General features: G+C 39.0%; 1 protein-coding gene across 1 annotated transcript in view; it reads right to left on the reverse strand.

Moving 5' to 3' along the window:
- LOC137658240 (cyclic nucleotide-gated cation channel subunit A-like) overlaps nt 1-20539 on the reverse strand; it is a 319691-nt gene that overhangs the window by 9992 nt on the left and 289160 nt on the right. The window contains 3 exon segments of the mRNA XM_068392921.1: nt 18781-18955; nt 19252-19384; nt 19496-19618. Coding sequence (XP_068249022.1) covers nt 18781-18955; nt 19252-19384; nt 19496-19618 — 431 coding nt within the window.

A 20539-nucleotide genomic window follows, 5' to 3' on the forward strand; every position in this document is an offset into this window, starting at 1 on the left:
TAGGAGATACAATGATTTTCATAAGAAATTTACATTGTGAACTAGGCCGTCAAAAAATGACCTTTAGATTTCGCCCCTGTTATAACATTAAATTACATCTTAGTGCACATTTTATTATGTATTTCTGTTCTAGGATAATATGAGTTTATTCTATAAAAAATTAGCCTCTTCCTATTTCATTTGGGTACCCAAAAAAATTCATGAAATTTGGACAAATTTTTTTGGCCAAAAAAATTTACCCTTTTTTTCTCATTTCAGATCTTGACTTCTATAGGTCCAACTCATTTCCAGCAATTACACGCTGTTGCTTTGCCATCTAAGAAGGTGTCCCTAAAGGGATTTATGTGTATATGTATATTTCTATTTTATGTGAATATTTACGTCAAGTCTTTTTTTTTTGTATACTTAAATTTTTAATATATTTCCAATAAATAGTTATTTTGTAGATGGGTATCATTTATATTTTCAGTAATTTATACCCTTAAAGGGGTGTCCGAGTAGCATACCTATCCAGGGTTAAGGCTGGGATTCCCTATCTGATCTATGCAACCCTGGGGTCACCTTTATATGAAATTTAGCTAGTTCCAGAATGTTCCGAGTCCGAGCGAGATCTGGAAGCGTGGGGGGGTTGGCCTAAGGGCATCAAAGTTACCAAGTATTGCTCTCTCAAACGCGTACTCACAAAATGCGAGACAGCTCTCTCTCTAAGCTAGCTCCGCCCACCTTTTGTCCCCCAAATAAAAAAAAAGGTAACATCTATCACTAGGTTTTTTTGGGAATCTTCCAAAGCACATGGCACAAAATAAGAATTGCAAATTTTCTCTCAAATATGATGCAATACCTCATAAAAATATAAAAAAAACATTACATAAGCCCTTGTTCCTATCATGTATGGTCACATAACACTCTCAAACATATTACGTAAAACTTCATAACAAAAATTCGTGAAATAAAAAGTTAATTCTTAAAAATAACGTAAATTTACATATACTGACTTGAATGAAGAATACAACAAAATTAACGACGCAAGTCTAACGTAATTTACATAATTAACTTATACCTACATGAGAGGAACTCTTCTTAGGAGCTGGCTAACCTCTTCAATGCACATATGAAATCATAAATAAAATCATTCATAAACTACTGTATTTACTCTACACTAGACCAGTGTATATATATATATATATATATATATATATATATATATATATATGTATATATATAATTATATATATATATATATATATATATATATATATATATATATACTATATATATATATATATATATATATATATATATATATATATATATATATATATACCATTATCCCTACATTAAGGGGTCGGTTGCCTAATGCACCTTCTCCAAAGCCTTCTATCAAGGCCTCTTCCACCAAACCTCTTCTCTCCATATCATCCTTCACCTTATCTCTCCATCTAATTCTATGCCTCCCTCCCGATCTTGCCCCAAACCAGGTTCGTCATAAGCTCTCCTCTCTCCCTCCTCACTACCTGGTCTCAGCACATGCCCGCATAATCTCAGTCATGACACACTTATCACCTCTTTATTCATTACTATGCTAGCCATTCTTCTTATTTAATCATTTTCCTACCTTTCAAGCAGTGAAAATTTCCACAAGCTACCTCAGCATTCTAATCTCATCTCAAGTTTTGCTTCCTCTTTCCATCTTAAAGATAAGGCAAAGGTGTCTGGTTTCAGTTCCAGTTTTATCAGAATACATGCTCACCAAAACATCAGCCAGGCAAGCCTAACCACCACTGTGGTGCCGAACACAGCAGTTGCTTCCCCAATAAACTGCTTGAACTCCCTGTCCCGGGCTGGGATCAATCTGCTGCCATGCGACTACTAAGTGAACACGTTACCACTGTATCAGCCAGGAGGCTTAGAACCATATTTCTAATCCATAGATTACCACTGGTCTTACAACTGTTTTATTGATTTCGACTTTTAGCTTACCCATTGATATTTTTGTATAACATACCACTCATGCTGCCTTTCCTCACTTCCCCAGGCTGCTTTTGACCTATTCTCAACTTCAGCCTTACATCCTCCCTCCTGACTTACAAGATCCCAAGTATCTAAATTGTTCAACCTATTTTATAACCGAGCCTCTACTTTCATGTAGGGCTATTCTGTCCTTACCTTCCTTACTGCTCACCATAACCTCAGTCTTACACCCCTTTACCCTGAAGCTACCCCTCTTCCAAGATTCCTGCCACTCTACAAACCCTCAATTAAGTCTAAATCATCAGCATATGGGAAATCCCACAATTCTTCATTTCTGATCTCTTCACTTAACACATCCGAAAACGGCATGGTGTAATCCAACATTTACTTCAAAGGTCTTTTTCCCCAATTGCTATTATTACTTTTGTACTTGTTCTTTTGTGCTCCATCTCAACCATTCTAACCACCCTTCATCAAGCACCAAAACATTATTTCTCTCGGGATACTATAATAAGCCTTCTCTAAATTTACAAAAGTATGGAAGAGTTGGTGGGTTCCCTCTAGCTTCTTTTTCTGTAAATACCTTACAATAAAGATGGCATCCACAGTCTCTCTACCTCATGAATCCATATTGCCTTTTCCAAATCTTTACAATTTCACATCTAGTACCACTCACAGACTTTCACACCATTCTCTGTAGTTTAATTACCATTTAGTTACCATATTCCCTGACATCACCTTTCTGCTTACATATAGATAACATTAACACTCCTCCCAGTCATTAGGTATTATTTCCTCTTCTCATATCACTCTTAATAAATCTAGCATCCACTCTTCCCCCTCTGTAACTAGTATCTTGGCCATTTCAATTTGAAACTGATGGACCTGGTGCATTGCCATTTTTCCATTATACTTCATGCTCGCTTCCATTCTGTATTTTGTATCGCCATCATGGGCCCCTTCACCCTCTGTGCCCACCATCTGTACTCTTCCCAGCTCTTCTCTTTCATTTTTGATATTCAATAGTTGTTCAAAATAATCTCTCCATCTCCTACTAATGTCTTCATCCCTATGCAATATATTTCAATTTCTGTCCTTGATGACTCTCAGTTCCCACAGATCCTGTCTCTGCATTTTCCTTGAGTTTGAAATCTTAATAGATATCGTTTTCTCCTTCCCTTGTCCCTAGCCTTTTATTTAATTACTCTACCACTCTTCCAATAACTATACCTACTTTCCCCTTCTCTTTACCACTCCTCTGCGCCCTGTGCATGCAATACAATAATTTCCTGTCAGTAGATGCCTTTGATTTTCTTTTAACCAACTCTTGCATCTCTCTGTCCCACCACCACTTTTCTCCTTTCGATACACCATAAACACTGTATTTTCCCATTAGTTCCTCTGTTTCCCCTACACACATTTCTTTCATATGCACACACATATATTTTCCGCTCTGTTACCCTGTCCAATCTCTAAGTTCAACCTTTCTAGTCGTCTCTCTCACAATCCTCCTAAATTGTTCACCCTTTTCTCCTTCAAGGTCCCAAATATCAATTCTAGATCGCCTCTTTCTCTTGAGTTTTCTACCTTTCATTTTAAAATCGATCAATACTAGTCTGTTGTATAACATATGCTTTTTCCAAAATTACTTTGCAGTTCATTACATTGTTTTTGTTAACTCTTCTAATCAGGATGCAATCTATTTGGCTTTCCACTCCACTTTCATATATCAGGTGATTATCCAACTTTTGACACCAGGTGCCAATTCAAAATCTGATCCATCTCTAAATATACTCCCCATCGCCATTTTTAATTCTGAACCCCTATCCTCCCAGTACCTCCTCATATCCATCCCTTCTCTTCCTCATTCTGCCATTCATCTCTGCTCTTATGGTAAGCCTCTCTTTTACTTTTCTAATGGCAGCCTTGAACTCCTGTATAAAAAAAAAAATCTTTCTCTTATTCTAGGCAACCTATCTGAGGAACATATGCTGGAATTATATTTATTATCTGATCCCCTACTATCATTGGAATCTTTAAAAGCCTATCATTTACTTTCTTTCTTTATCCCACTTTTGTTCTTCCAATTATAACCCCAATTTGCATTTCTTCCCTCTCGTGATCTGCTATTATAGAGCTTATGCTTATTTCTTTAGTTCCACTTCATTTTCATCTAGTCTCCTACATACTTGTGTTCTGCTGTAGAGCTTATACCCATTTCCTATCATTTTAGTTCCACTTCCTTTCCATCTAGTCTCCTGCACACACAGGATAACTATCATCTTCCTCTCCCTCACATCTATTACCTCCTTCAATTGTCCCGTTAGAGTACTGATATTCCAAGTACCTGCTCTGATCTTCCATTCTGTCCCTAGTTTTTTTTTTGGCTGCAATCGTGAACCGTACGGTACCCTAAAACTATTTATTATGGCAGGAGGTAGCTCCTGACACATGTTGCTCACAGAGGGCACCCTACCCGCCTCCATATTTCTAATATCATCTAGCATGGTAACTAATTTGGCAGAAGGTTTTTATAATGCATGCCCTTGGAGTCATCAACCACACTTATTGGCAGTGGACTTAGCTTTGGACTAAATAGTCTAAATGCAAGGCAGCAGTTTAAGGGGCCACTCATAAATGGCAGAGGCAAGGGACTGTGACAATGCCCTAGCTAGCAGGACAATGTCCTACACACTGTCCAAATACAGTATACATATGTAAGTGCCCAAGCTCCTCTCCACCCATGCTAGGGCCAGGTAATGGCTTCTGATAAACCAGCAGGTAGACCTATAGACTCCCATAAACTCCTCATCCTTACCTCACAAGGATGGTGAGGCTGCAGACACTACAAGAAACTATCAACCTTGAGTGGAACTCAAACCTCAGTACGGCAGATCGCAGGCAGGGATGTTTCCAATAGGTAGTGGGTCTAGCTTTTAGCTAAAAGGCAAGATTACCAAGCAGCAGCTGTCCTTTAAGTTGCTTTCTACGACATGCAGGACATATAGTAATCACTTGCATTGGTGACAATGAGAAAAGATGGATTTAGTGGTAACCAAGAATCCAGGTGATGTTGCTGTCTTCCCGATGATTACAGTAGCAGTAGTACTCAGTGGGTGACATGTCTAGTAGCACACAAATTCAGCAGAGATGCTGTGGTGGGTTCTAGAGTGCCTGAACCCATATGTCTCCCTTATGCACACCAAGTCCATGTTTGTATATGAAAATACTGGTCCTACTACAGAAAAATAAAGAATATTTCTTTGGTATAACCTGTTGCATTGGATTTCCTATTTTAGATACAACATAATAGTCTGTGGACCATGACAGTTTCTAGCCCTTCAAAGTGAATTAAGAAGTTTGTTCCTATGTAAACAAGAACATCTGAAACAACTTTAAAGTTTCATTAAATAGAAAATTCTTATTTCCTGGAAATATCATGCATATAATTCCACCACTTGAGCAGTTTGTTGAACTTCAGCTCTCCAAGGTTTTTGGCGGAAACCAAGCACATTCAGCTGGAGAATCCCCATACCCATAGAAAGGCCAAAGTCATACAATGACCTTCACTTGGCTAGCCCATCATGCATTGAGCAATATACATGAGTGAAATGAGGTTTATACTAATAAAAATATTTTGATTTCCAATATTATCAGGTGCAATTTATACTTTTTTGTTATAAAAGATAATTTACTAAAATCATAAAGCTTATCTCACAAAGCTGGCCACCAACGTTCATAGAAAACACCTACTTTTGCAGAAATTAGTTTTGGCCTCTCATCATCCTTCCAGTACACATTGCTATTTACTGAAATTGCAAACCCAAAATACTAATGAATGGAAGTTTTCAGTTTTCCTATTCTTGAATACTGGGAGGGGCAGATGTGCATTGAATCATGATCTTCATTCAAAATTTTAAACGTACTAATTATTCATTAATAGATGTATATTGTTTTGGCAATGCATGAGTTGAAAACTTTCCTTTTGAAAAATGAAAATCCTATAGCAAAATATTATAACAAATGTGGAAATATGTATTTTTCCTTGCTATACAAACCTGCAGCTCTTTACGTAGAAGTATTTATTTCAACGAAGCTGAATTTAGCTGTTAAAGCTTTTGCAAGGTGTAAATATCCTCCAATAGTTAGTAAGATAGCCACCCCGCTCACACCTGTACTAGCGACTGACTGTCACTTTGCAATTGCGGCAAGACTTCTCAGGGATACTTGATGGAGGGACCAGTATGTGTAAAGAACACCAGGTTTGTATGGCTAGTAAAAATACAAATTATTTCCAAATTTGTTATTTGTTCCAGCGCAGCTTACAAACACTCTGCTCTTTACGAAGGACACTCACCTCCAGGTGGGTGGAAGTCCTAAAATCAACTGGCTGTAAGACTATTCTGGGGTGGCCCTCTTTTCTTTGCAGGAGCTCTTTAGAAGACACCCTGACACCTCATTATCCTTATAGAATGACAGCCTGGGAATTCGGTGCTAAATGTAGAATTTGACAATGTGACTTGACCAGGTAAGCATAAAATTGAAGCTAAGCTTCTCACTTAACCCAGACATTTCCCGACTCCACCTCGCATGGAGGACGGGGACATAACAAATATATATACATATATCAGGTTGCTCAAAGGGCATGGTACCCACCTGCAGTTAGACGAGGTCAGCTTGCAGAGTACCTCGGATGCTGCACCCCAAGAGAGATGAAATAGGAAGTGGCCAGTCACACACATATTCAACCTAGCCTTATTCGTGGGTAACATCTGCTCTCGACTAACTGCTAATTGTCCTACAAGGGAGTTCAGGAGTTTTAGACCACGTTTTGAGCAGTAACCACAGGACCTAATGAAAATGTGTCTAGGCTCTTATGGGTTGTTGTTTGTAGGACGTGGGTGGTGAACGTTGTTAAACGAAACACAAACCCACTTGCAATACCTATGTCACAGAGAAATTCTTACGGAATGCCAGGGATGTGCTTACACCGCTGACATGTGCACGAAGACGTCAATCAAAAGATGAGAAGTCAGATGGAATGGCTCTCTCAATCACCTGTGTGATCCAGGAAGACAGTAAGTTCTTCGTGATCTTCCTTTAGGTTTTCCCCGTGCTTACAAAGAGCCTGCTGATCTAAGGATGGGTTCTTGCCAATATTTCTAAGTATTTCCTCAGTGCCCTCACAGGGTAGAATAACAGTTGATCTGGATTATGTGTTACAGATCGGAGACTCTTAATCCGGAAGGGCCTGAACATAGAATCCGCTGCAGCTGGATTTCGAGTGTTAACTATCAACTCAGGGACAAAACTAAGCGTTACTTACCCACATCCCCTTGAATGGGTGTTGTCGTAAAGGAGGCTGCACAGCTCACTGACTCTCTTGGCAGAGGCCAAGGCTAGAAGGAAGGCTGTCTTTAGAGTCAATTCTCAGTTCAAGGCTTGACGAAGAGGCTCATAAGGGGCTCCTTTCAGAGAACATAAGACCTTGATAATGTTCCAAGGAGGCGGTCTGACTTCCGACTAAGGGCAGGTGCGCTTAAAGTTCCGTCTGACAAGAGACAATTCCGTCAAGGAAGAAATGTTAACTCAGTTCAGCTTGAAAATGAGGCTCAAGGCCAAGCAATAGCCTTTCACCACTGATACCAAGCAGCGTTTTCCCTCCCTGAGGTACAATAAGAATTCTGCTATCATTGGTTAAGAGGCACTGAGTGGAGCGATCACTCATCCACGATACCAACCCCAAAAGACCGACCACTTCACCTCATACACTGCGGCAGATGACTCCAAGAGGTATCCTGCCATGTGCTTCGCAACTGGCTTTGAAAAGCTTCTCTTTGCGAGTAGCTGCAGGATATCCTTCAGGCGTAAAGTCGTAAGGATGGCGTCGCTCAATGATAATTCTTCACACGTGGTTATCTGAGTAGATCAGGAAGTGGAGCAGATGTAGAAGGTCCAGGACCTATTCTGCATATTGCCAAGCAGAGCTATGAGGGTCATTGCTAGATCTTTTGATACCTTGACTTTGTTCAATAACCTCGTTACTAGGCAGAAGGTATAGGTGCTGTGAATAGGTACCTTCGTGTCTGTTTATGTCGGACACCATTGTAGTGTTGTTGCTTATCATAACTACAGAGTGCCCTGAAAGGAGCCAATGGAAAAGCTTGAGAGCCAGATAGGCTGCCCTCATTTCCAGGAGGTTTATGCGGCACTGCCTTCTGGATTCTGACGAAAGCCTCCAGGGGAGGAGAGAGAAGGTCTACTCCCTTGAGCAGGTTGGTATCTGACACCCACCCGCACAGGTCTCTCTTCTGCTTGAATTCTAACGGCATGAAAGTGCTCGGTTCTGCCTCTGTGCTGAGCGAAAAAGGTGTTTAACTGCCACTGTAGACACCAAATGCAGAGACGGGCGTGTGGCACTAACTTCTCGAGAGAGGGTAGGTGCCCAGGTAGTTTCTGCCACTGAAGTCCTGGCAATTTGTCTCACGAGGAAAAGCTCCGGGCTGTCTCTCTCAGTCTCTTTACACGATCCGGATGGAAAGACCTTGCCTAGAGTGGTCTTGACCAAAGGTGGAACTGGCTGAAGATGATCGATCGATCCTGAGACTGTCTGCCTCACTCCCTGGACAGGTTCCAGGAACCATGGGGGCGTCTCTCAAGAACGAGACTGTTCCCGATTTAGCCCCAGGAACCTGTTTCCTTGGCTTTGGCAGAGTGCCAAGGAAGAGGGAGAGCATGAGAGGATGTCATTTCGTGCCCCTCCTTGTGTTTAACTTCTGTAAGGAAGTGGGAGCCGTCCACATGTCTGACTGAGAGAATGGCCTATTAAGAAAAAAGCTACATTCCCTTGCAAAGGAATCTGCCGTTCCTCTCTGCACGGAGAGCGTTGGCAAGGCGAAGGCTGGTAAGATGCGCTGGCTTACACACCATATCCAGTTCATCTTGTTGGGCACAAGGGCTCGTGAGGCGAGAACTGGAAAAGCATTCTAGCTTGCTTGCCTTTCTCACTTCTTACTGGTAATTGATCTACCTGTGCGTGCATTCACGAGGTAAGAGATGATATAGCGAGCTGGCATGCGTGCCATTCTCCACTCACCCAGGAAATGTGTAGTCCACCTGTGTGCATCTATCTCCTTGGGCGCAATCGCAAAGTAGAACTCGCCTTTATTCTAGACAATGCTTCTTGTGTGCGCGGTTGTTGATGGAAAGACTCGTGAGACTCGGGTCTGCGCTCATCCCCAAGTAGAATGGACCCGAGTACTCTCGTATGACCTGCCTCCCACAAAAGCCTGGTGGGTAGCATTATGCACTCCTACAGGGGGCATTCTCTTATAAAAGGCTTTTAAGGTTGTGGGAGATGAGTTGTAACAGCAACTTATCCATGAAGAAAAATTTTCCCCTCCAATTATCGGAAAATGAAATGGGCTCCAAGTTACCTGGTCAACCAATTGCTCGGTAGGGTAGCCAACAACTCCCAGGGATTGTGACCGTAGTTCCCACCCTAAGAGTTAGAACGTTCTACTGAGAGGAACAAGAAACCTCAACTAACAAGAGAAAGATCAATCCTCCTCGGTTATTCCCGAGTGGCCGAGAGATTGCGCAGCAAGTAAACATCTCAAGTCGTTTCATATCAAGACTTGCAACTAGTTGGCAGCAACCAGTTGCGGGAAATCCTGTCCTCCCACAGCCTCCAATCCAATGAGCCTTGGTAAAGTATATATGCTTACAGATCTGTAAAACCAGGGTAGCCAGTACTCTAGAGGAAAATGTTATTACAGCGAATCTCCTTAGCTGTCGCTGTTGGGCTTAGAGACTGGTTATTATCTCACAACTACTTCTAAAGGTAAAATTGAGATGTAGGCCCATCTTCAATCTATTGTTGGACAGGTAATGTATGCATAAGTCCAACTACGAACCAGTAACACAGACCGGGGAGTCGGGAACTCGGTTGGAGAACGTTAATCGACGTTCGCAATCAAGACCTCCTTCTTCCTATTTATGATGAAAAAGTTTGCATTTCTTCATTTCCGATCGGCAAAACTGGCATAGATTTCGGATGTTCTCTTCTCGGAAACAGCTTCGCTTATGTGAAATTTTTGAGTCTACGTATTTAAAAAAAAAAAAAAAAAATTACTAAGAGGGCCGATCAGAAAGTTAGGAATGAACTACCTGGAATGAAGGCAGTGTCTACTTGAGGGTAGGCCACCTACAGTATGTCTGGTTATGGGAAGGTAGGAGGGGAATACATAATCTGACTTTGCGTAAGGAATATAGCTATTGAAACAAATGAGTTATTATAAAAAATGTTCTAATTGTAACATGGTCTATAGTACTTGTCAGCAGAAAGATTACTTGCTCACATTGCAAGGCCCTCACGTGTTATGTATTTTGTACTGTAATACTACATGTGCTAACGGGTATTAAAAGTAATGTTGTGCAGTATTGCATTGATAGAACATGTTTAGCCATACAGAATAAGTGTAGTAGCATATGTTATGGAGGATTTGATCATTAATTAAGTGTCATAAAGTTAGGACGTGATTCTTCTTACTTTCGTATTGCAGTAGGATTCAATCTTTTATGGAGTGATGCTCATTTACTATTTTTGTGTTGTTGTGTACGAGTTTTGTTTACATATTCTCACTCGAAACTCGCAAGTTGTTAAAGTATTGCAGAGATGTAAGACTGAGAGAAATGAAACTATTTTAATATGTAGACTCTGATTATTTCCCATCTACCCAGAAGATAAGTCGGCAATGACGCTGGGATAGGAACATTCTCAACAAACTAAAAATTATTATTATTCCAGGTATGTTTGAAGGCAGTAATCAAGCACTAGCTCCTGTTGATAACAAATACAAAAGTAAGCATTTGAAAATGAACCTGAGCCTGCTTGCGGGAATCGTATGTGCAACGAATTGCCACAATATTGCCGAAAGAATTTGTTCATTGACTAGCTGTGGAATTTTTAATATGTTTGCCAGAGTGTGCGCCCACAAAAATACATATAGCTACAGTCAGGCTCCACTCTTCGCAAGGGTTAGGTAACAGAGACTGGCGCGAAAAGCACGAATTTACGTGTCTTTGTGCCTCAGGGTGTAGGGTTGCCATATCCCTGACATTATATATATATATATATATATATATATATATATATATATATATATATATATATATATATATAATATACTGCTGTTCTGTACAACGAGCTTTAAAATTTTTGCAATAAAATTATACCGGAAAACAAGCACAGAATAGAATTAAGTAAGAAAAAATTGCGCAACTTACCCATACATGATGCTAATTATCTTGAACTCCATTCCCCTTGTTGGCTTAGTTGGTCTTCTTTCCCCACAATTGTTTGAGCCATGATGTTGCCATGCATATCTTTATGTAGACTTGACCTTTGCCAGTAATGCCTTATTGGAGTTTAAAAAGGTGAATAAGTCACTGCTAGATGTGTCTTGGAAGTTATACGGTACAGCCAGAATACCTTTCACTGTATCGACACTTAACTTGTTCCTCTCCTTTGTCTACTGACTTTGAATTAGCGAAAAAAAAAAACACTACATTTGCGTTGTGCGATGCTACAGCAAAGAAATATTGTGCAATTCTCAGTAAATCTTAGAGGCATTCATTTATTTGGTCCACTTTTTTGTAGTGCCAATTTATTTCATCATTCTTGGAATTTTCTACAAGCTTGTTCAAGTTAACAACTGGATCTAAAACACTTCCTATCATCAACTGCTACCCCCTCATCTATCCAGTATTTAACACAAGGCTCCACATTGGTCCAATTTGGTATTTCAATTAAGGTTATGCACTTTAAACAAGAAAATTTCCAATGGTTTATCCACTTACCAAAATATTCTATGCATTTATGGTACAGATTAATTACTTCAACACAAAACCTGTTGTACTCTTCTTCACAGACTTCTGCACGTTTCTGAAGAATCGGTTCCTAAACTTTTATCGACACGAAATTCAGATTATTTCTTTCTACAAGCACTAAATTTGGTAGCACTTCTGCAACAGACTTGTTTTCCCTTTCAATTCATTGAATGTGTGTATGAAATACACTCATTAATGAGTCATGTGCCAGAGGTAAACCTCAGTCATATCATTCTCAAAAAATTCTTCAATTACTGTGGGAGGTTGGTGTAGTGATAAAAAAGAATGACTTGAGAGCAGGAAACATCAGTATCAGCCTTGTGATGCCAGGAAATAGTGACAGCCAACGAGTCTTACTATAGAGAGGAGCCTTCTGTATTCAACCTCAGCAAACTCAGAGTATTACTTTAAATGTTCAGTTCGAACTGTAAAGATATGAAAATACGGGTAAAATTTACAGATTATATTTTCAATATCAATACTCAATCTCTCTGCACCGTGATGGACACAATTATTCAAAATATGTGCAGTTCATCCCACTACATTAAAGATCTATTTCCCAACATTTTCTTCAAATTTGCAAACACATTCCCTTCTTCATTTCGCCCAAGCCCTCCAAACATTGTGCTGCAGTGGTGGCCTTTGAATGCCACACTTTTCAGAGAGAACATTTTTCTTCCAAGGTTTCTTTTACATAATTAGCAATTATATCTGCAGTTTCATTTGGGTGTATTTTTAAACTCGATCAGTTTCGACTGTAATCCACCATTCTTTCAGTCAAAATAGTAAATAATTACAGAAACAGTTTTATTGCATTGTGATTACCTCAGTCTGTAGCTACTCCACAATATGCTATCTCATTTATTTCAAGACTTTTTGAGGCAATTTGGTACAACCCTCAGACATAACTATTGCTTCTGTCTTTGTTCGAGCACTAGAAAACTTTGTCACCTCAGAATCAAAGAAAGCCATTTTACACAAATCAGATGAACAACCCATGGATGAGAAACTTCTGTGATGTTTAACAGTGTGAAATGCATAAGTACCTTCAGCAGTAGTGATAGCATCATGTTTTACTTCCTGGTTTAACGAATTAATCTGTCAATTTCGTTGATGAGGCCTCTACTTGCAGTGTTTTTTTTTTTTTCAGAGTTCACATGTGTCTGCTAGTCACTAGTTCCTTTATAGTCCACATAGATATACTGTATGTTTTTATCTACACACCAAACACTAGACTTTCCATCCCTGCCTCGTTTAAAGCAAGGGAACTTGTACTGCATCTCTGCAGTGAATTTACATTTCCGGTTGGGAATTTTGTTACCCACTTTTATGATTTGGAAAACCAGCAAATTTCAAATTGCAGCTGTGGAGAGAACACCGCCACAGTTGGTTTAACTTACACTAGCCAGCCTGGGCAATCAAAACAATAGCCAATATATGTAATTAAGCAACAGTGAATAGATTAAGATTAAAAAATGCTTAATGCCATATACGCAAGATAAGAATAACAAACTACAAAGTAAATAACAATGAAATGACCATTTACTTCAAGATTGTAAAATGACGAATTAATAGGAATAATGAAAAACGGCATGTGGCAGAGCAAGGAGAAAACAGGGAATTTAGCCAACTATGACTCTGCGAGTGCTGATTCTGCTGAAGTAGCTAAACAAGCCAAGTTGGCAACATTTATCAGCTGACGAAAAGTCGAAAACTGAATAAGAACTGTACGAAGCCTACACTCTCTCTCTCTCTCTCTCTCTCTCTCTCTCTCTCTCTCTCTCTCTCTCTCTCTCTCTCTCTCTCTCTCTCTCTCTCTCTCTCTCTCTCTCTCTCAAAATAATAGCAAAAATTCCTGACCTTTGGAGATTTTTTAAAATTCCCCCAGGACGAATATTTTTACACGTAAATACACGACATATCCGGGAAAATCCTTACGTATGGCAACTCTATTAGAGGGGGATAACTCCTAACCTAACCCAACAACACACTGTCTATTGCCTACGCTGGAATAATTAACACACTAAGTACTTCCTTATATTGTCTTTACTTGGTTTTTATCAGTATAAATAGTTTATAATGAAATCAGTAAATGTAAAGTACATATGCATTTGTGTAAACTACATACTGGACACAGTGAGGCTACAGTATAGTACACAACACTACAGTACGTAATATATGCACAGTAATATCAATACGGTACAACTTATCTGTATTGTAAATATTCGCTGTTTTCCTTCAGACGACTCGCCTACTTTGACAACTCACCACACACGTAGTCAGCATTTATACACTGTACAATATTGTAGAGTAGAGTACATAGTTAATAAACAGTTTCTAGTGCATTACTGTTCTGTACAATATGTATATAATTTAAGATTAACTAAGTGTAGGCCCACATATTTCATACGACGACCACTACCCATTTTCGTACGAAGTTACCTTTGAGCTTGGTGCAATTCCTGATGCGTCATCTCATGCGCAGTACTGTAGGGAATCCACTGTCTACAGTAACCAGATAATAATATTTATCCCATCTTCTACTTTAGCGGATTAGAAAATTAAAAGATATGGACAAAAGTACCGTTAGTAACGTAATAATCCTTGCGTAAACGCATATAGTCAAAATAACAACCGAACAAAAAACAGCTATTTTAATATGAACAATTGAATCAGACATCAACTGTTTTGCTTGTACTTTAATCATCGTACGAAAGTAAATACAGTAGCATAAGACTGACAATTTTACATTATACCCTTATTCACATTGGAGAAAAAGATCCTAAAAAAAATGATACTAAAAATATATACTAACAAGCTATAAATGAAGGCGGGAAAACAAACAATATTCATAGCCGCTATTGTTTTGAATCGAGAAAAGCTGTGTCCGAAACCGGAGGGAACAAAAAAGAAATTTAGTGGGAACCTATGATTTTACAAATCACTTAATTAAATATAAATGCAGCATTTAGAAGATAATATTACAGAGTGTTTGAAAACTGAGAATATAATTTTGTTACAACACGATATAATAATTTCCTAATCTTTATTATCAAGCACCACAGAGCTAAAAACTGTATATTAGTGTGCATCGGCAACACGAATGAAACTTCTAGTTAACTTCTATATGTGATTTAACTTAACATTAAATAAAGTAGGAGAGTATTTCAAATATAGCTATTAAAATTAGTACGGTAATTGGAGAATGATAGACCAGGTAATAATTGTTTCTTTTAGGAAATATGAAATCTCCTTTGGTAGCATGCCTTAATCAGCTGATTTGGAAAGCATAACCGTGACAATAGAAAAGATTATAATTAGCTATGTTTTTATTTACAAGTACGATACTAAAATGTGAATATTTCATATATTATTATTGGACACAGTTAAGTGAAACACCAGTTTAATCAAAATCCGGTTTATTTCAAATTTAGCTGTAATTTTTTTTTTTACCACAGTAAATAGATATACAGCGAGAGCTGGGATGAGTTAATTGGAGAGAGAGAATGAAGTGGCGCAAAGCAAGCCCAGTACAAAGGAATGCGAGCTAATTGAAAAGTTAGAGCCTCGAGATTTTTTATCGCAAATATCTGATTTTTTATCTAAAAGGTATTGCGGTTCTCTGTATTACACATAAGTGAAATCACAAAGTATAAACTAGCGTAAAACACGGGCTGATCGTACCTTTGAAATTATACCTACATCGGTATTAAAAGTTTGCCTACCCTTGTGGGCAGGGCTTGATATTGTTGATAAACATAAGCAGAAGCTGACAATGTTGGCCTGCCCGCTTGTGGGCGGGGCTTGCTATCGTTCGTAAATGTAAACACAAGCTAACACCATTCCCTTGGGACTAGAGGCTTGCAAAAAATAATCTTGCAAGTGTATCTCCCAAGCCCATTGTGCGAAAAGAGCTCTCCATTCCATAGGGAAACCAAGCCCGAAAAAACTAACCCCAAAAGATTACGTTTCATGAAGCTCGGCGTCTTACAAGAACTCATTGTGCCCAGGGGCTCAATGATGGCATACGACAGACGCAAAGGATCGGTAGTAAACTGTATTTGCCACAATAACACAGAGGTTTTGTCTTGACTAGAAGTCCTGCGCATCCAAAGGAGTTTGTTTAAGCTTTTCATTGAGTTTTAGCAAACGCTTGTAGTTGTGAAAACCTTTTCAGAGAAGGGAGTTTCCCATGAAGAAGCGTAGTCTCGCATTTAAAGGTTTGTTATCCAAGAACGCAAAGAACACAAACACTAGGCAGGTTCGTATGAGCTTGCCAGAAAAATTGTGGCTGGTACTTGCAAACGCTAGCGAATAACAGCGAGCACCAGCAAGAATCAGCAAATGCTATCTGACTCTAGCGAATGCTGGTGAACATCAGTGAACGCTATCTAACACTAGCGAACGTTGGCGAGGAGAGCATTGAATCTTACCTATAAGGCTAGATACAGGTGATATAAATAAGTTTGCGCTACTGAAATAGAGCTCACTAGAGAAAACAGCAAACTGAAGCTCTGTGCAATTCCAGAGTACTAGCGCTGGCGAGTAAGGTCTTGCAAACCAGCCATGGGTACTAACGCGAGCAACTTGACTTGCTCGCAAACTTTCATCAGGCAGAAAATCTCGTCCACCCACCTCACTAAAGCTCAGGGGATGGGTGTGCAACAGTGCACATGACTTCTCTGTGAAACTAAGGTCTTTGTGAAGTACTCATGCTCATCCTACCTCGCAATGGGGGTTGGTAAGTAGCCTTATGTCATCCCCTTGGAAAGAAACGAAAAAGACTGCTGGACTCGAAGGCCAGCAGTTTCTCCCTCGGAAGAGATTGAAACATGAGCCACAGGTCCCAAAGGGCTAGGTCTCACATTGTGCCACAAGAAGCACGATGTAATTCATAATTCTGAAGAGTTATACAGTGAACCCTCGCTACCATCGCGGATTCACCACTTCGCGGATTTTTTCCATAACCCATATATATACAGTAATATATATATATATATATATATATATATATATATATATATATATATATATATATATATATATATATATATGTATGCATGTATTTATGTATATATGTAGGTATGTATGTGTATACATATAAATATATATATATATATATATATATATATATATATATATATATATATATATATATATATATATATACACACACACACACACACACATATATATATATATATATATATATATATATATATATATATATATATATATCTAAAGTAGGAAGATGTGATGTAGTTCTAAGGGAAAAGTATGGGAAATATGTCTGGGTAATAAGCAAAGCTCTACCTCCAGTTTGTTTCTACATTATGATCAGAGATAAATGTAAACAAAACATTGGTTGCCATTTTTTATCGTGCTTTTTAGCATGTTTAGGAAATGCATGATATAAAATCACCTTTAATATTTGTGCCTGTTTTAGTTTAGGGTACTGTAGTACATGCATTAAGTGTTCTGTACATTAAAGGGTAGTTTGTTAACAGTACTACGTACAAGGGAAGGTTTTAAAAGTCTGAATATACATGTTGAATAAATAGGTAAATATGGTGTAACTACTTCGCGGATTTTCACCTATCGCGGCCGCGACTGGAACCTATCTACCGCTATAAACGAGGGTTCACTGTAGCCAACAAGTAATTTCTCCCTTGTAAGATGTGGAAACTCATGAGGCACATGTCCCAATGGACCTAGCCTCACAAAGCTCTAAGAACTCTGTTGCGACCCAATGGACCTAGCCTCACAAAGCTCTAAGAACTCTGTTGCGACCAAAGGCACAATGTCGTCAATAGCCCAGCAGAGGTAAAGCATATGAGACTCGTGGATGGGAGAGGCGGTGGCCGCAAGCTGTCAGCAGCTGTCACCATCTGTGGCAAAAACCCCAGTGGGAAGTTGCAACGAGACTTGTTTTGTACCCTGAGGGTATGGTGGCAATGAGCAGTACTGCAAGCAGTCACCTAACTTTTGTTGCCAAGCTTCAAGAGCAATGAGGAAACCACACTGATGAAGGCAGTCTCTCCCATGGATGGGGAAGGCGACCAACCTCTGTTATGGCTGTTGGCAACTCTTCTGGTGAAGGGACTCTCTCTCAGAAGGGAAAGTTGGTCAACCCCTGGTGGAGATTAAATCTCCCTCGAAAGGGAAAATTATCCAACACTCTCTGCATCCCATCAACAAGCTGAGCTCAAGTTGAAGGTCCACCACATCGAGTGTTGCCAGTGAAATGTAGCCGAAACTCGTTTCTGGGTTCCCCCTTAAGGGGTTACCAGACAAGTCACTATGAAGAGTTCTTGTCAGCAACTGCTCACGCCCACCTACCAAAACAGAGTGAATGTTGAGGCGAACAAAAGCTGAGGCCAAAGACTTCTTGGTACCTTGCCTTGCACGGGGAACCCGTGAGCCCCAAAGGAAGGTAGCTCTGGAAGAAAAAGGACTTTTTATTAAACTTTAGTCCAGCTGCTTTTAATCATAAATTGGTTAAATGGTTTTTGGCAGAAGAGAAAGACTCCATCTTTACTCCACTGAGCCAAAATAAAAAGGGACGGCCAGTCACTAGTGCTGGTACAAACGAGGTAGCTAGTCTACACCGCTACTCGCCCCCAGCCGTCTGCTAACTAGCAGAGGGTAGTTACACCTCGCAAAAGTTTTAATGGCTACTTTCAGCTTCTCTGAAATAAATACTTCTACATAAGGAGTGAAAGGTTTTTATGTTGCGCTGGAACAAATAAGTTTTAGCTTGATATCCTGCAGCTGCTGTGACCTACTGTATATATCACATTTCCTTTGCTATGAAAAAAAATCATGAATACTTTATAATTTTCTCTTTCTAATGTTGGCCATGCTATAAATTTTATAGTATTATATAATACTGTACTACAATACTGAAGTTGTACTTGCCTGGGAGAAAGTGGGAAATAAGGGCTCAGTTTGGGAGATGTTGGATTGGTGAAGTCAGAGTCAAATTCAAAACGTCTTTCAACTCTAGTTAAGCGTTGTTTCAGCTTCTGTTGAGCACTGGAATATTCTGCTAATAACCTTGCCAGCCGTGTGTTTAGTGTATCGATGGAGGTTTCTGAAACAAAAATATTTTGTCAGAATTATGTGACTAGAATTGATTTAAAAGCTCAAGATAGAGATGACTGGCGAAATCTAACCGAGGCCCTTTGCGTCAATAGGTGTAGGAGGAGATGACGATGTGACTAGTCTATATTTCATTCATAAGATTGTCATAAAATGGCATTTTACTGTCATCATTACAATTTACTTTACTGGAACTTAACACTAATCAGAATGTGTCAAGTAACATACATCATGAAAGACATAACTTGAGGCATTACAAATAAAACCGAAAGTTTGACAACAACTTACCTAGTCTGGCCACTTTGTCTGTCATAGTTTCCTGTTGCTCCTCAGCTGCCTTGAGAGCATCTTCATCAAGTAATCCATCCTTCATTAAAAGCTGACGACCTCTTTCCATCAGTGACTTTTTAGCCTCGGGGTACTAAAAGATGAATAGAGTACTCATGTGAAATAGTAATACTATAGATTTATTCTTATATATTACAACATTTAATTTTTGACAAATTAAAATTTTTTAATCTTATAAACCAACCTCTGTTAAGGCATCCCACAAGTCATCCTTGGAAAGGCAAAAGAGATCTGCGTAACCTACACTTTTGACATTCGCTGTTCGTCTATTTCCTGTCTTGTTTCCAGCAATATTTAGGATAGAAACCTAAAAGGGAATAACAAATAAATTTTAGAAACCTCTAAGAATTCAAATCTTTATCACCTATATTTATTACAACACAAACCCATTAGTTTTATTTCTTTTGTGCATACAGTATATATGAAATCCTGGAAGATCCGCTGCTCGCTGTTAGGTAAGTAAGTCTTCTTAAGGCCTTGAATTGGCTCACTTTATGTGCAATTCCAAACTTAGTTTGCAGCTTGCAGTTTACCATAGCTCCTAAAATTAAGTTCTTTCATTTATTTTTTCATTCCATTTAATTCAGTTTTTTCATTATCAAAAGTATATTTTGTTATTGTGGGTTGGTAATATTTTAAAATGGTTCTCTATTATACAAAATGTTCCCTGTGTGCTTTACCACCTTGTGGTAGATTATTAGCTTCAGTAAACACCTTCCTGTTTAAGGTGGTTAATGTATAGCAGTTATTACAAGTGACTGGGTGTTTTCAGTTTGTTCCTATGTGGATGCAAATCATCGTACTATATGGAGGGTTATTGTTTTCAGCGCAAGCTGGAATGGGTGTTGAAATTGTTAATGAAGTAGTTAATGACAGGTGGAAGCGAGGACAAGGTAAGGTAAGGGGGTAGGGTGCACGCTTACATTTACAATTTTTTTCAATCAAGTTTTTGCCTGCTTCAAGTATGGACATACTGTATTGATGCGCTCTTTCAGCAAACTTTTAATTTTCTTTCAGGACGTGAAAACTGGCGGTTGATTGTTATTGTGAAGGATGACACTCGTTGTGGGAGGATAGACTTTACATTGTGTTTTTTGTTAAACCGGCAGCAAATCCATACTCTCTCTGTGCTCTTGCTATGGGTATGATTGTTCTCCATCATCCATCATGCCAAGTGTAGGTAGTAGCCTTCTAATAGTGTTGGATATATGCTTTGATGATGAGGAGG

This window comes from Palaemon carinicauda, chromosome 19 (assembly GCF_036898095.1).
Source record: "Palaemon carinicauda isolate YSFRI2023 chromosome 19, ASM3689809v2, whole genome shotgun sequence".
NCBI classification, from domain to species: Eukaryota; Metazoa; Arthropoda; class Malacostraca; order Decapoda; family Palaemonidae; genus Palaemon; species Palaemon carinicauda.